The sequence below is a fragment of the Nicotiana tomentosiformis genome, chromosome 6, assembly GCF_000390325.3.
Source record: "Nicotiana tomentosiformis chromosome 6, ASM39032v3, whole genome shotgun sequence".
NCBI lineage: Eukaryota > Viridiplantae > Streptophyta > Magnoliopsida > Solanales > Solanaceae > Nicotiana > Nicotiana tomentosiformis.
Window position 1 is genome coordinate 89,632,682 of NC_090817.1, and position 17,292 is coordinate 89,649,973.

A 17,292-nucleotide genomic window follows, 5' to 3' on the forward strand; every position below is an offset into this window, starting at 1 on the left:
CATCCCTCAGGAAAAGAGAGGTGTGACAACTATGGCGACTCTGAATAAATAAATAATCTCATTTCGATTAATATCACTTTAATTGGAAAAACTCCCCTATCCCTCGGGAAAAAGGAGGTGTGACACTCATCACTAGACCAAGTCGAGGTAAGGACCATAAACCTAACTTGGGATTGGCGCAATCGTATTGTAGCATACTTGCACGATGGCACACTCCCTAGTGACAAAAGGGAAGCCAAGAAACTAAGAATGCAAGCGGCCATGTACAATATCCTCTACAATGATTTGTGCAAAAGTACCTACCATGACCTTCTGGCGAAGTGCTTGGGCCTGAACCAAACCCAGTGCATCCTCAAAGAAGCTCATTAAGGCCATTGCGGGGCTCACTCCAACAATCGGGCACTGGTCCCATGCCTCTTACGGGCAAAATATTACTGACCCACCATGAAAAAGAATGACGTAGACTTTGTAAGGCGATGCGAGCAGTGCCAAAGGTGTGCCCCGATGATCCACCAAGCAAGTAAACACCTCCATTCAGTCACATCCCATTGGTCGTTCATCAAATGGGGAATGGACATCGTGGGCGGGGTGAAGTAATGTACGATTCCTTTTGGTTTTAATTGACTATTTTTCTAAGTAGGTGGAAGCAAGAGCATTCACCCAAATACGGGAACATAAAGTAATCACCTTTATACGGAGAAACATAATATGTCGATTCGGCCTTCCCAAAGAAATCAGTTATGACAATGGACCCTAGTTCGCAAGAAAGAAAACCGTTGAATTCTTCGAGAAATGGCATATCAAGAGGATACTCTCGACCCCGTACCACCCCGCTGGTAACAGACAAGTAGAATCATCCAGCAAATCAATACTAAACATCATGAAGAAGAAGATTGAAGACGCCAAGGGATTGTGGCCGAAAATACTATCAGAAGTATTATGGGCCTACCGAACAACTCCAAAACACAAGCACATGAGAGATGCCCTACTATTTGGTCTATGGGACCGAGGCAGTAATACCAGTCGAGGTCGGAGAACCCATCCTAAGGTACTCCCATGAGAGCCGCACGGGTAACGACGAGAGCAGAAGGCAAGAACTCGACGAAGAGATATGGCCTACATAAGAATGGTCTCCCAAAAGCAACAAGCAAAACGCTATTACAACAAGAAAGTAAAGGTCAGGCCACTCAAAGTCAGGGACTATGTACTGAAAGCTAAAACTCAAGTGAGCAAAGATCCCAAGGAAGGCAAGCTGGTAACAAATTAGGATGGTCCATATAAATCACAACCGAAGCAAACAAGGGTTCGTTCCAACTAGAAACAATGGAATGAAAGCTACTACCAAACAATTGGAATATTAGCCACATCAATACTTCAACTTTTGAGAGAAAAAACGTCCCCTAATGTGATCACATGAGCATTTGAGCCTTCTCAGCTTCCAATGGGACCACATGATCATGAAGGAGGATGTTATCTTTCTCCAGCTCTCCAACCCTCCCCTCTAGTCGATCCTCCTTAGCCTTGGTCGTGGACTGGTCATTCTCCCGCTCGGATCGGAGGGTGCTATTCGCTAGCTCAAGGATCTCCAACTTCCTCAGAGCGTCTAAACGGAAAGATTTCGCTTTCTCAAGCTCGCTCCACTTCTCAACAATTTCACCATTGAGGCCCTCCAGCTGAAGCTGACTTTCTTCCAATTGCATGCGTAGTTCGACCACTTGTGCTTGAATGTCACTACATTGGGCCTCCACGCCCCTACTAACCTCAAGCTCCTCTTCACGACTCCTCAACGTCCCCTCGAGGACGTTGCACTTCTCAATGGACTTTACCAGCTCATCATCTTTCTCCTTCAACTCGTCCCGAAGGGCCTGCATGTTGCCACCCTCCTCAAGCTACCGAAGAAATTCCCGGTACTTGCATCGATAATCAAAGTACTTATTTTTCAACCTTATAAAAATTTCCCTACGCCTCTCCTCCTTTCGGGCGCTCTCGATCTCCAAAATCACCCTCTGCGACCAGAAAAAGAAAAGAAACGAGTCAGAAACAAAAACGCCTCGGAAAACAAAGGCAAAAAGAAGAGAATAGCAAAACATTATACACTCACTCTAAGGGCAAGACCAACAATGCTCCTCGACAGAGTAACATCGTCCAACTCTTTAAAGGTCTTACCCTCTATCTCGGAACAAAGGGGGCCGAGGCCGGAGACAACGTCCTCTGTAATCTTCAGCAAATCACAATCCAAAGGGATCGCAATGGTCCTTGTAGACCCCTCCAACCTTACCTCAAGTTGGGTAAATCCTTCCTCTATCATCTACAGGTCACCAACATCAACGTCTGAACCCATATCATAGCCTTATTCAGCAACGTCTTTGCCTCTCTTATTGGTCGGCAAAGAAGTATCATCAGCTAGCCACGAAGTCGATGGCTCATCTTGCCGCGAAGTGTCGAAAGCTCCAGTGGCTGGCCCTTTAGCCTCTGTCATCACAGAAGGAAGAGGAGTATCCACATCGGCCTCCGCCAACCTCAGAATATCAAACATCGTCCCGACATCGTCTTCGATGACAATGGTCGTCGTCTCGTGCGGCGTAAAGTCATCCTCTATTAAGTCAACGGTTGGGGTGGCCCCATCGCCAGTATTTACCGACCTCTTTTTGCGAGGCATCAAATCTTCCTCACCAGGTACAAGCTCATCCCCGTCTTCGTATACAAGGCGGTATGGTAAAGCGACCGAGGTTCCCATGGCCGAGGAAGGAACAAGACAAGATGTACCAACAAGGGCGCAGGCAGAGACAGACGCGGTCGAAGAAGAAATCGGGACACAAGCCGAGGTGGACACAGTCCAGGAAGGGGCAGAAGCCGAGGCCTTAGCGTTCTTCCTCTTTCGGAACGCAGGTGTATAAGATCTCGACCTCTTCGAGGACCCCCTAGATGAAGTTAAGGGAAGTGGAAAGGGAAAAGAAAAGGTAGCCAAAGTAAACCATGAAAGAGAAATAACTAAGAGGCCGAACACAAGAACAACTTACCAGTCAAGGGAGATGGGGACCAAACCTTTTGAAGAAGCCCGACCACTCGCGTATCCCTATGATATGAGGAAGGAGCCGACCCACCGGAAATATCGTCAACCAAAGGCGGAGGTAAACGCGTAGCTGCACAAGAAGGAACAGAAGATTAAAACCATGACAAAACACTAAGGAAAAATTGGATACCTACAAACAAAGAGGCGTGTACTTACGAGTGCAATTCCAAGCCTCAGGGAAACCATCGGCGTTGGCCACTACATCCTCAGTTCGAACAAAGAAAAAGTTGAGCCAGAATTGGCGGTTAGCTTTGTCGTCCATCTTCACCACCAAGAATTCACCTCATCGGTGGTGAAGATTCAGCATCGTCCCCCTATAAATGCTGGGGCGAATAGGTGCATTAAGTGTCGAAGTATGAGCTCGACCCCGACCAACTCCTCGTTAAGTGACGAAGTGTAGATGACGTGAAAGGGGTAGGCGTAGAAGGCGCAGCACCAGGACGGTGGACCTGCACTGAATCACACCCAACAGGGATCAACTCGACGTAATTCAGAAGGCCGTATTTAGACCTAAGCTCTAACAAGTCAGCCTCTTTCATCATCGATTTAAAGGTTCCGGGTTCGGCTTTAGGAAATTTTGAGAAATCAGACCGGTATCAGGGTTACGAGGAACTATCTCCTCCACCGTGGGGAAGTTTTTGTCCTCAACGACAGTGGGAACGTTCTCCGTATGAGGGGGAAACACTATCGCTAGAGGGAGTGCATCACTTCCCTCGCTGGACTTAGAGGGTACGTTAGACATGTTTCAACTAAAGAGAGAGATGTACCAAACAATGGAGGATTAAAAATGACGAGAATCGCTGGAATATAGGGGAAAGATGCACAACAATGGAAGACAATGAAGAGGATATTGGGTTTTGATACAGGAAATCTGTAAACTTTGAAATTATACACTCACATCCCTATTTATAAGGATCCTGGCATCAAAACTGAGAAATCGGCTCATTATTACCTGGCACCAGAAGCGAACCGGCAGGTCCAATCAGGAGTCCCACTAAAAATGAAGCAACGCATCGAGAATACGCGTCATGATGATGCATGACGTCATGACGTCACCCTAATTCATGGATAACACAACTCCAACAAACCAACCGTGAGACGGAGCATCCAAAATTCACGGCTCACGAAGGGCCACGTTGCCAGTTCGCCTCAATCATCACGACCCGCTCAGCTCGCCCAATCGTTTCGACCGCAATGAACAAAATCCGCTCATCAAGCCCGCTTGAGGCCGACCTCAATAAGCAGAGGGACTAACTGTATGGGTCAAAATCCGCCCTTAAAATATTCAGGGTGAGATAGCATTACGGGAAGAATCCTCAAGCCTTCACTTGTTAAGACGGTCCGAGAAGCCGCACGGCCCGCGGTCGAAGAGTCAATGAAAATCGTAGTCAAGGTGTCAACAAGGATTGAGGTCGAGGTCGAGTACCTTCAATAGGGCAGAAACAGCTAGTTTTCGAGATGGGATATTAAAGAGAATATTCTCTTGGATATTCTCTGTACTTGTACTTTTAGGGTTTGTTGGAAGTATGTCCCCTATAAATAGAAGGAGAAACCATGATAGAGGGAATATTGATTTTCTGTAAGAAAAACACTTTGACAAAAAGATTCGGTCTTCACTCAATACAAAGATCTACTTTTCACTGAAATTCTTATTTATACTTTACCATCAGATCCGAGAAATCCTCGATTACTCTAGGATTTGTCTTTCAATCATTGTCAGACGGAAGGTTCATTTATTTCGTCTTTTATTGATTGAATCATTCCCCTTATCTGCTTAAATGCCATTTATTATTGCCTATTGGATGTTATATGCTACACCATTGTTCTTGATTTTTCAGAGCATTTATCACGTGATGCTTTTACTGTCCGCATGAACACTTGTTAATTACTTTTTCTAATATTAAGATCTAAGGATATTATTATTAATTGGCAGAATAGCCTAATAAACACTTCTACTTATTCCATTTTGTCATCCCGGTCCCGATACTCTACGAAGTTTCATCCACACACTCGTAGTTTTTAAAACACATTACTTTAAACTCCTCTGACCGTTGACCAAGCATACGTGGCAACTTCATGACCGAGTTGGACAAAATACGTGAACTTCACATGTATAACGAGAGTAAGCATAAAAAAGTTAGATTAAAAATGATTAAAATAAGAAGAAGAAATAAAAATAAAAAGTAAAAGTAAAAGACAAAAAATAATATAATAAAAAATAAAATATATTTGTTCTTTCTTCTTTCCCCCACCCCTCCCCAATTTCTTTTTCTCTTTCTACCATTATTCTTTCCCGTTCTTTCCCCACCCCTCCTCCACTTTTCTTTTCTCTTCTCCCCTTATTCTTTTCCCGTTATTCCCCTCCTCCATTTTTCTCTTCTCTTTCTCCTCTTATTCCTTTCCCGTTATTCCCCTCCCCATTTTCACAAACCTTCAGTCAATATTTGAGAAAAAAGTAGTAAATCTTTTTTGAAGAGCAATCACCATTAATGTTTCTAAAATGAATTAGATCTATGTCTATTGGAGGTATTGAATCTGGTTTGGGTAACAATTATTTCATGACTAATAGATTCTCAGGTGGTGGAGTGAAATTTAATGGTGGAATTTTATTTGATGAGAGAAGCTAAAAATTTAATTTTTTGGGCAGTTTATGGTGAGGTATTGGAGATCCAGTTTAGTTGTCCACCGTGGTGCTGCCGCCAGTAAAGATGGTAATACGCATGCTGTAGGATTAGATTCCCCTCTTTTCAAGATTCAAATTTTGGAAAATGCTCTAATATCTTCATTCATTAATGACAGAGAAATTGTTTGCATTTCCTTATTCCTCTTGGTTATCTGAGGTCTTGATTTTTTCTCCTCTTTTTGTGCTCAAGCAGCTTAGCTACCAAGATTTCTTAGCTTCAGCTACTTGGTTTAAGGATCTCGGATTAACGAGTTTAAACCAATTTAAGGGATCCATTGCAAGGTTATGGCTCTCTAACGAAGTTAATTTTTGGTAAAGGCGCCTTGTTTCATATGATGGAGGGACAAGTTTGACTATCAAAGAGACGAATATAAGACGGAAGATGTCATGTTTGATGTTTTCAATAGTTAGTCAAGGGTGGGGAGGAGTAGAGCGAAAAAAGGAAAAAAATTAATTTTTTGAAATTAAAATTAAAAAAGAATGACATGTCATTAAAAATCTGATGTGGACTATGATGTGTCATCCACATTGTGTGTTTGAAGAACACGCGAGGCTGGAGGGGTTTAAAGTAATGTATTTTAAAAACTACGAGTGTCTGGATGAAACTTCGTAGAGTATCGGGACTGGGATGACAAAACGGGACAAGTAGAAGTGTTTATTAGTCTATTCTGCCTTATTAATTAGGATTAACCTTTGTTTATATAGATTTAATTATTTGAACCAAAATTTATATTTTTTGTCAAACAATCTCCATCTTTATTTTAAAAGAAATTACATATATCTAAGTTTCTAAAATAACTAAGGTTAAAAATGGAAACAAATGATTTATTCAAGTTTATTTAATTTCAAAACAAACACAAGTTTGGGATTATACACGGTATATTTCATTTTCAATCAAACGAACCAAACAAAGCGTTGGTACTAAATAATTCAGGGATTATTAATCTCGGGATAACAATCCCCGGATTATAATCACGGGATAACTCTGGCCGCGAACCAAATGACCCCCAAGAGAATAAAACAATACTGTACTCAAGAACTAAAACCGTTATTATTTCCGGTAGCAAATGTCAACATATTATCTTTTTGGGTACAAACTACAAAATGTCGACATATTAGGGATTACCTAAAAAGAATTGTTTCAAATGCAATAGGTCGATTATGTGTTTGAATTTCTTGATCTTGCTTTCAGTTTTGCTTCTTCAATTCGTGGGCATTAAAGCGAAAGTTACTTAAATAAGAGAAGAAAATGAGCTTGAATCATCTTGATTACCTTCTTGATGGAGTTAGGTCGATTAGCTTCGGGAAATTACCTTATGCCAAATGTAAAATCAAATCCAGCAATCTATCGACTATTATTATGTAGTATTTTGTTTTCATCTTAATCATTCTCCTGTTAATCATGTTTTAAAAATTTTATGAGATTAATATTGAACACATCTGAGGAAGGAGAGGGTCTGGAGTAATAGAATTGACGAGTTCCCTTTGGGACTTACTTATGCACACTAATAATATGAAATTTATTATACTATTGTACCTGTTAAATAATGCTATCAATATGCATAAGTTGTAGGAGTACTACTTTGTTAAACATTTTTCTTTTTAGTTAAGACATTGGTAGTATTGGTATGTGCGTCGGTGGTGCTTGCACGGGCATGAAAATGGACAGCTCATTAGCTCACATGACATGATTATGGAGAGCAAGGCCCGAGTGCACAGGTAACACGTTAGCACGGAGGTGAATCCATAATTTAAAATTTATGAGTTCAGATTTATAATTTTATTATATCTTATCTAATTTAATGGATTCAAACTTTATTATTTATATATATTTAATAATTTTTTTAATAAAAATATAAAATATGAGTGAAAACTATGAGTTCAGTTGAATTATAACTTTCTACCCTAGATACACATGAGCCTCTCCCATTTACATAGTAATAGCCCCAGCCTAATTAGGAATTTACTTCACGATGGCTATTTTTGTTTTTTTGTTTTAAATTAACTTAAATAGTTGTTAACTTAACCACTTAAACTTAAAAAAAAGTTGGCGGACATATAATATAAGTATAATTTATGTGTAATAATGTATAATTATATATAATTAGTGTGTAATTTGTATACTAGTTAAGAAAAATAAAGGTTAAAAAAAACTATTAGTGGCAAGTATCGTGAGAAAAAAATCTAAGAAGTTATAGTAACTAAAAACCAACTGGGCAGAGAATAATAAAAGGAAGAGATAATCCAGTGGCCACAACATTTTCCGCGTGTATATTATGAAGCGCGTACATAGGCAAATGAATGCAGTCTGGCCACAGCCACACACACTGCCAAATTCTTCTCTCCTCCCTCCTTTTACTTCCTTTAAATATCCCCCTTTCCTTCACCGTCATTACCCCATTTTTTCCCCCAGAGAATCAAACGATCTATATACTTACGTATCCGATATAGAAAGAGAAAGTTGAGGAAGTAGAAGAAGAAATTTTGTAGAGAGAGAGAGTTTTGGAAATGGCAGGAAGAGTAGATCTGGACGGAAATCCACTAAACCCATTTACGATATGTATGATTGGTGCCGGAGGCTTTATTGGCTCGCATTTATGTGAGAAGCTAATGTCGGAGACGCCGCATAAGGTGCTCGCCGTCGACGTTTACAATGACAAGATCAAGCATCTTCTCGAACCGGCTACGCTCACCTGGGCTGATCGCATTCAGTTCCACCGCATCAACATCAAGAACGATTCTCGTCTTGAAGGCCTTATCAAGATGGCAGATCTGGTAATTTTACTCCTTTTTGCTTCTCATTATATGATTAATGGATCTTCGCTTTGTGAATATGAAATTGTGTTGCTTGCGAAATTCTTAGATTCATATTTTGTTTTATTAATATCCTTGCGAGATATTAAAACGTATTATTCTGAATTAAATATTTGATTACTCATTTAATTGGAGATCTTATTGGATCTGAACTTCATCATTCTCGTGCTTCTTTAGAGAAGTTTCACAGATTTCTCAAAAAGCTTGTATGTTCTTGAATATATTGTTTAATCTTATCCTTGGATTATTTTATACTAATTTTAGTATGATCTTGCTTTAATTATGGACTACTTTATGCACCGACACATTTTCCTCCAATTTTTAAATGTTGATCCGCTCAATTTTTTTGACTGGTGCTGACTTTTGGCTTTTCTTGTGATGCAGACCATCAATCTTGCTGCAATATGCACTCCAGCGGATTACAACACTCGTCCACTTGACACTATTTACAGCAACTTCATTGATGCTCTTCCAGTGGTAGGCATCTCTCATTTTTTAACTTCACTTTTGCCTTTTTGGGGGCTCATATTTTGCTATGCAGTTGGTTGTTATTGGAAATGAATCCAGTTGAGATATAGACAATTTTGATCCTGGTGATTATTTAGAGTGTGAAGTTGATGTGAATTGATTAATACAGGTGAAGTACTGCTCAGAAAATGGAAAGCGTCTTATTCACTTTTCCACCTGTGAGGTTTATGGGAAAACGATAGGTGCCTTTTTACCCAAGGACAGCCCATTGCGGCAGGTGAGACTTCACTAACAACTTATTTTGTACCATATTTAATGCAACACCTAAGGTGAAACTCGCTTTGTTGTTTCCATGGAGTTCGTGTCCTATCCTTATAAATGTCAATTAATTTCCACTATGTTGTTTGGTATTTGTATAACATACTTGTACTGGCCCCTTGTACCCCATGTTTAAGTTGCTTTGTTCCATAATTTTTCTAGGTAGATTTAACTTATTCTATAAAGATCTTGGACTTGTGGTTTTATTTTGTCTTTTCCTCCATGCTGCTTCTCCATATCCCCACCTGAAAAAGAAAAGCAGTGTAATTAAGAAGTTAAGGGAGTTTTTGATATTAAAGATTTGTGTAGATTTGTGTGCTTGTATATTTAAAATCATCTCTGATACACAGTCCTTGGTAGTTGTGAAGTTGGTAATTGCTAAGCGATTTACAAGGACAGACAATGTGCTTTTTTTTGTATGTTGCATGGATCATCATGCAGATTGAATCTAAATGGATGAGGAATCATTCAGTCTTGTGCACCCCACGACATGCGTAACTTTTGTTGTAGAATCATGGATGATCTAATACTCATTTATTGTTTTCTGATACTCACATTTTTGGAGATGTTTTAAATCTTTCTTCTGATTATCTATTAGGATCCTGCTTACTATGTGCTTAAGGAAGATGCCTCCCCTTGCATTTTTGGCTCTATTGAGAAGCAGAGGTGGTCATATGCCTGTGCAAAGCAATTGATTGAGAGGTTGATATATGGTATGTGATGTTTTGCCTGGTTGGCTGTCTTAAAACTTGAATATTCTCTAGTAAAATTCTTATGCATATTATTTTGCAGCTGAGGGTGCTGAGAATGGCTTAGAATTCACAATTGTAAGGCCGTTCAATTGGATTGGTCCCAGGATGGATTTCATACCTGGCATTGATGGTCCAAGTGAGGGTGTTCCAAGAGTGTTAGCTTGCTTTAGTAATGTATGAATGATTTGTATTTCTGATTTATTTGTATTGAATTTAAACTTACATATATTCTTGTATCTCACTTTCTATTATTTCATTTTCCCTCTCTTTTTCAGAACCTTTTAAGACGTGAGCCACTGAAACTAGTCGACGGTGGGGAATCACAGAGAACTTTTATATATATCAAGGATGCTATTGAAGCTGTTCTCTTGATGATTGTGAGTTTGACCTCTATCTTCTTTCATTTGAATTTTTCAGGTGTGTAAATATTTATATGCTGATTCACTTTTTTCTCTATCAGGAAAATCCTGCAAGGGCAAATGGCCATATTTTTAATGTGGGCAATCCTAACAATGAAGTTACTGTGCGGCAGCTTGCTGAAATGATGACTCAGGTGAATTGAGTGATTGCCTTTTTTGTTTTCCCTCAACTTTTCTTGCTGTGGGGCTTTGTTTTAGTTCTACATCTCAGTACAGCATCTGCCCACCGTCTATGTTTCTCAGCACCTTTTCTTTCATAACAGGTTTATTCGAAGGTGAGTGGAGAATCTTCTCTTGAAACGCCCACCATTGATGTAAGTTCGAAAGAATTTTATGGAGAGGGGTATGATGACAGTGACAAGAGAATTCCAGATATGACTATAATCAACAAACAGCTTGGTATGTATGTGTTTTCTCATCTACTGATTAATTCAGACATTCTGCAGGTCAAGAATAATCTGATATTTTGATTGTTGTGTGACCAGGCTGGAACCCAAAGACATCCTTATGGGACTTGCTTGAATCCACACTCACCTACCAACACAGGACATATGCTGAGGCTATCAAGCAGGCCATGTCAAAGACAACTGCAAATTGAGGGAAGGCGGAGGAGAGTTCTCTAGGATGTGCTGCTTGTCTGCAGGTCTTTCAGTTTCTTTAAAGAAATCTACCAAGTGAAGCTTCTTGGTTCAGTTATCATACACGTAACTTCTTTTTGCCACTCACGTTTTGAAAATCTATAATAGCTGACGTGTAAGCATCATGTATCCTATCTTGTGAGTTGTGACAGTAGTCATTAGTAAATTGTGTCATAGGTTGATGTAATGTCACTGGAGACTTGTCAACAACAGTTATCAGGCACTAAATGAAGGAAAGCCTGTAATGTCCTTTTAATATTTTATTATCATTCATTCTATTCTTCTGTATGAAAGCTTCTTGTATCATTTTTTAGACCTGCTGCCGGGGCTCCGATATTTTCCGGTTGTCATTTGTTCATCTATTAGATTGTCCTTTTTTCTTCAAGCTGTTTGGAATATACTGGTAGTTTGTTTGCAAGTGAGATGAATGGACATTTAGGTTGTACCTGTAACATTGGAGTGATCTTGTAGTCTGGATGTTCTGTCATTTGGTCTGTCCGAAGTGCTTATGTATATATGGGCTTTCCTTTTGATATGCTGCACTGTGATTTCTCTGGTTTGGGCTATTCTCTTGTGGTATTTTGCTTGTAGCAAAAGATTTTACACCAAATGCGAGTTACTTTGCGGGTAACTTAATGATTTAGCAAACCTTTGGTAAAGCGGCTGAAGTGTCACTCTGCTCTAAGAGAGCAAAGATCTCGGAGCTCATTTACTATGTTCTTGATACGTTAAGTGGATTAGCCGTCAATCTTGGTTCCCAAATTCTCTCTGAACCTGGGCGGCCTTAGGGTGGTTTTCGTTACTGATTCTTTAGGAACAAACCGGCAGGTGATGAGAAACATAGATTTGTTTTGAACTAATACTCACATATTTTTAAAGGATAGTTAAATTCGATTTATAGTCAAAACCAGACATTCCTTATTACAACACGGAAGTATTCTAGCACTGCTCTTTGTTGCTTACCGATAGTTGCTGTTGTTGGATTAAGTCTTCGTTTACCAATGTCTTTACTTGCTCACTCACATTGGGTCATATCCCGATTCGGCCAAGCGAATAATGATTGGTTTAAAAATTGTTTGGATTAAGACTTGATTCCATTATTAAAATACTAGCTGATGTGAAAATCACAACAGCACCCGTGGCCTAATGGATAAGGCGCCTGACTTCTAATCAGGCGATTGTGGGTTCGAGTCCCACCGGGTGTGCTTTTTTGTTTTTTTTTGTATTTTCACTGGAGGCTGAAGTATTTTCGAGTCAATTTTTATTGTTCACAGTTTACTTAGCCGCAAGTTACCATCTGACATGACCGTTAGCGCATTACTTTTATGTTGATATTCTCCCTACTTGTGTGTGCTTGCAAATCTTTTCTATAATAAATAAAATAATGTAGAAATCATCTCCTACCTTATTTAAAAATATATATTAAAATAAATATATGCACTAGAAATCTCTTTCCCTTTTTATTTTCAAATTGAGGTTCCCAATAATTTATAGATTTTAAGTACAAATTTTCTTGATAATTTTTCTACTTCTTCGATTAGCAAAGTTTAATTTGGAACTCTTAATGTAATTTATCAGACTCATAAAAGCAAGAATAAAGTATAGAATATTTTTTGAGTGTTCTTTTGTGATTTAGCGTCTTCACTAGTGATATGTCTCAGAAAAATAAATCAAATATCATACTTGTTAACACAAAAGGCTCAAACTACGGTTAAACTTTTAAACACCAATATTTAAATTTGAACATGCATGTCTAAGGCTTTCAATCATTAGAAGTTCAATATTAAAAATAACTTCACAATAGCAAGCATAAAATTACATCCTCAAATAGTTTTTTAAAAATTAGTCTCAATATTAGTGATTGTTTATTCGGGCTCAAACGAACTAGTGTGTGTGTCAGACTCTCGGTATAACTAACTACAACAACCCAATAAAATCTTATTAATGGGGTCTGGGGAGGGTAGTGTGTACGTAGACCTTACCCATATCCCAAAGTAGTAGAGATATTGTTTTCGAAAGACTCTCGGCTCAAAAAACAAAAAGACAAAAGGACAAAAATGAGACAATATTAGTATTACAACAACAATCATAGGAAAAATGGGAACACCATGAAATCCAGAAAAAAGATGCAAAGCAAAGGGAGACAATATTAGTATCTCCACAACAATCATAAGAAAAATAAGAACACCATGAAATCTAGAAAAAAGATGCAAATCAAAAGCGATAGCTAGTAAATAGGACCTGCAGTGAAAAATGAAATAGTAAGACACAACATTGTCACTAGCTATCTTAGACAAAACCCTTACATGGCTAGTCCCACAATAGTACGAAGTAAGGCACGACTCAACTATCTCCTAACCTATAGCCCTAATATTCGACCTCCACATATTCCTATCAAGCGTCATGTCCTCGGAAATCTGGAGTCTCGCCATATCCTGCAAGATCACCTCTCCCCAATACTTCTTAGGCCGCCCTCTACCTCTTCTTGTGCCCTCCACAACCAGCCGCTCACACCTCCGTACGGAGCATCTGGGCTTCTCCTCTGAACATGTCCGAACCATCTAAGCCTCGCTTTCCGCATCTTGTCATCAATGGGAGCCACGTGCACCTTCTCCCTAATATCATCATTCCTAATCTTATCTATCATAGTGTGCCCGCACATCCACCGCAATATCTTCATTTCTGCTACTTTCATCTTCTGGATATGTGAGTTTTTAACGGGCCAATACTTAGCCCCATACATCATGACTGGTCTAACCACTGCTCTATAGAACTTACCTTTGAGTATCGGTGGCACTCTCTTGTCACACATGACTCCAGATGCTAACCTCCACTTCATCAATTCTACCCCAATACGGTGGGTGACATCCTTGTCGATCCCCCCCTCTTGGATAACCGAACCAAGGTACTTAAAGTTGCCTCTACTCGGGATGACCTGCGAATCAAGCCTCACATCCACACCCACTTCCCCTGGCTCAGCGCTGAACTTACACTCCAGGTATTCCGTCTTCGTCCTACTCAACTTGAAACCCTTAGATTCAAGAGCATGTCTCCAAATCTCATGTCTCTCGTTAACACATGCTCGCGACTCATCAATCATAATTATGTTATCGGCGAATAGCATGCACCATGGCATATCCCCTTGAATATGGTGTGTTAACGCGTCCATCAACAAGGCGAATAAGAACGGACTGAGCGCAGAACCTTGGTGTAACCCCATTACAACGGGAAAATACTCAGAGCCGCCTCCTACTGTCCTAACCCGAGTCTTAGCCCCATCATACATGTCCTTAATCGCAGTATAACTAACTGATTAAACAAATACACGAACTTCAATTGTTATGGACGTTTAAGATTTGATTAATACATGCAAAGTTGTGCCGACTGCCTTGTGCAACCTTGTTATGGGAAAATCAAATTTATAAAAGAAGTCTTACTTAATTTTTTATGAATAAGTTCATCATTTTATTTTCTGATCTTTAATGATTAAAGACAATATGCGAATCACACCCAAAGGAAGCATTCAGAGGAATAACAGACATAAAATATAATGATGCCAGCTAAAGACTACTTGGAGAAAAGAATAATCATGGCACACATCTTTTCTACAATCGTATATGCTCCTTTTTTACTTTTCTTTTTAAACTTAATTTGGCACCTTCCACTACAAATATTGCGACGAGATCCAACTACCACATGCTGCTACTTTTATTAGAGGCACAGGCGCCCATTTTAAACTTTGAAGGTTCTTCATAGCGACCGATATATGTTAGAGACTAAGGGTGTCAAGTGAGTCGGGACGGATTTTACGGGCTCGGTCCCTAAATAAACGGGTTAAATGGTTTCGGGCTAAACGTATTTTTTGTATGAATCGGTCCAGGGCCACTAACTCATGGTCCCGTACTAAACGGGCTGGATCCGCGGTCCAAGCTGGCTGAATGGGCACAACAACTAAGTAATAATATTTTTTAAAATTAAATAGAACTTAGAGACAAAAAGATGTTTAAAAAAATAACAATGTCTTGTAATTTTATTATAGAATTGTGATCTAATTTTTTAATTCAAGATCAATTTCTTCACCATCATTTCAATCAATAGTATTATAATTATTATAATAGAGAGCATTCAATAATTCATGGTTTAAAAATTCACAAGGTGCAATATTATGGCAAAATTCAGTGTCACTAAATTGTAATAAACTATTATTGGTATAAAAAATAGCAGGTGTAAGACGGCTACAGGGTTTGATTTGGGGAGCCGGGGGCAGGGGAGGAGGAACAACAAGAGTCACTAGATTCGTCAGTCTTGGATTTTCCCTTATTCTTACTTTTACTAAAAATATTTCTTACGGAAGACATCTTAATTAATCAAGTAATAGCAACTAAATAAAACAAGCAAAACTATAATGCTAAGACTTAAGAGTTGGAATGAGTTTACCGAATTGACGAACAACTCGTTAAAAATTGATTATCGTTGAAGACTTGAAAGCTCAAATTCATCAACTTCACAATTTTTTCACAAATTGTAACAACACCAATAGTTTTTGACTATTTTTTGGAATAAAGTAAGCAATAGTAGCAACCTCACAATTTTTTCATTATTTTTTTTATAAAGTAAACAACTGTAGCAAGTATATAAGAAAATTAGAGAGATATTTTGATAGATTGATATTGATTTCGTAAGAAAAATGAAAGAATAAGGGGATATTTATAGTAGAAAATAGAAAAAAGTGTAATAATAAAAAGTTTAGGGTTAAAAATTAGTTGGGGAAGGTTAAAGGACTATTTTTTAAACACCCAACAGTTACTTTTTCAAAAGCCAAACGACTCTTTTTAAAAAATATATCTGTTGGGCCCACCAAGGGACCAGTCCGATCCCGGTCCCTTGGCGAGCCAAACGGCTCCCTGCTAAAAACCGGCCTACTAGACCGGCACGGGCCCATCTCGCGGGTCAAACGGTCCAAGTCTATTTAGCCCACTTAACCCGCAGTCTCGGACCGACCCAGTTGCTAGCCTTAGTTGATATAGTTGGAGAGCTTATTATTCTCAACTTGAATTAAAAGATTTTAATCGAATATATCTATTTATGGTAAATTCTAATATGTTTTCACAGAGAAATACGTTACAACTGTATCTGACAACCCTTTGCAACTTTTTTCAAAGTATATATGTGTAATTACTACTACTTATCTATACTATATTAAAAACGCGAAAGTCCTTAGCGAAATATCATTTATATTTTTTATCCTTAAAAATACAATTCACACTGGATAGAATAGATATTTTATTAATTTTCTAATATTTAGTATTTTGAAATAAACTACACTTTATTTATTATAGTAAAAAAATCTCAATATTTAGGACATTTAAATCAACAAAAATTTTCCTTTTATAATTTAAAATCCTAATATTTAGGACCAAATATAAAAACTAATTTTGACGTTAAACTACTTTTTAGGAATTCAAATTTTCAATGTTTTAATATCTAACCACTAAATATTATATTTGTATTCAGGACATTAAAGTCAAAAAATGAAGAACTACTATTACTTTTTAATTTGAAGAAAAGAAATACTATATTGGTTCTTCCATATATATATTTTTTTGATCTAGTACTATTGATTATTCTAAAAGTAAAGTTAGACAGGGAATTAGAGTTAAAATAAGCCAATATACAATTAATATGAAGGATTAATTTCTACTCACTCTGTCTCAAATTATTTATCATAATGTCTAAAAATAAATATTTCAATTATTTATCATTTTGAAAGTTTAAGATAAAATTATGTATTTTTTCTATTTGATCCTTAGTAGTAATTATTCTTGAAGATGAAGATGACACATAAATAAAGTAAATGTTCAATGAAGAGAGATTATATTAAAGACATAAATAAGGGTAAATAGTCAAAAATTTATTCTAATTAACTTTTTTTTAAAGACGAGTAAAAGAGAAATACGACAAATAATTTAAGACTGAGAAAATATTTATTAGTAATCAAGACTCAAAAATTAGTAATCAAGACTCAAGAGCCTTTAAATAGGTAGAAAGATGATGAATTATTAGTGTTATGAAATATTTAGTTTAACAACAAAAACATAAATCCAACCAAACAAATAATTGATAAATG

At 38.0% G+C, this 17,292-nt stretch overlaps 2 protein-coding genes and 1 non-coding gene across 3 annotated transcripts; 2 read left to right on the top strand and 1 right to left on the bottom strand.

Moving 5' to 3' along the window:
• Positions 1-1,409: 1,409 nt before the first annotated feature.
• On the bottom strand, positions 1,410-1,871 carry LOC138894382 (uncharacterized). Its single transcript, XM_070179079.1, has one exon. The coding sequence runs from the start codon at positions 1,869-1,871 to the stop codon at positions 1,410-1,412; it is 462 nt and encodes a 153-aa protein (XP_070035180.1).
• Positions 1,872-8,059: 6,188 nt separating this feature from the next.
• On the top strand, positions 8,060-11,550 carry LOC104090482 (UDP-D-apiose/UDP-D-xylose synthase 2-like). Its single transcript, XM_009595586.4, has 9 exons — positions 8,060-8,531; positions 8,955-9,047; positions 9,208-9,315; positions 9,955-10,069; positions 10,149-10,282; positions 10,384-10,485; positions 10,569-10,661; positions 10,791-10,926; positions 11,013-11,550. Exons 1-9 carry the CDS (start codon positions 8,265-8,267, stop codon positions 11,123-11,125), a joined length of 1,161 nt encoding a protein of 386 aa, XP_009593881.1. The 5' UTR covers positions 8,060-8,264; the 3' UTR covers positions 11,126-11,550.
• Positions 11,551-12,297: 747 nt separating this feature from the next.
• TRNAR-UCU (transfer RNA arginine (anticodon UCU)) lies at positions 12,298-12,370 on the top strand. Its single transcript has one exon. It is a non-coding gene; the product is annotated as a tRNA-Arg (tRNA).
• Positions 12,371-17,292: the final 4,922 nt, after the last annotated feature.

Bases quoted from the DNA above. Each gene is read 5' to 3' on its own strand.
- LOC138894382 (XM_070179079.1), bottom strand. From the start codon at position 1,871: ATGCAGGCCCTTCGGGACGAGTTGAAGGAGAAAGATGATGAGCTGGTA.
- LOC104090482 (XM_009595586.4), top strand. From the start codon at position 8,265: ATGGCAGGAAGAGTAGATCTGGACGGAAATCCACTAAACCCATTTACG. The intron at 9,048-9,207 runs GTAGGCATCTCT...TGATTAATACAG, and splicing joins TCATTGATGCTCTTCCAGTG to GTGAAGTACTGCTCAGAAAA. The intron at 10,662-10,790 runs GTGAATTGAGTG...CTTTCATAACAG, and splicing joins TTGCTGAAATGATGACTCAG to GTTTATTCGAAGGTGAGTGG.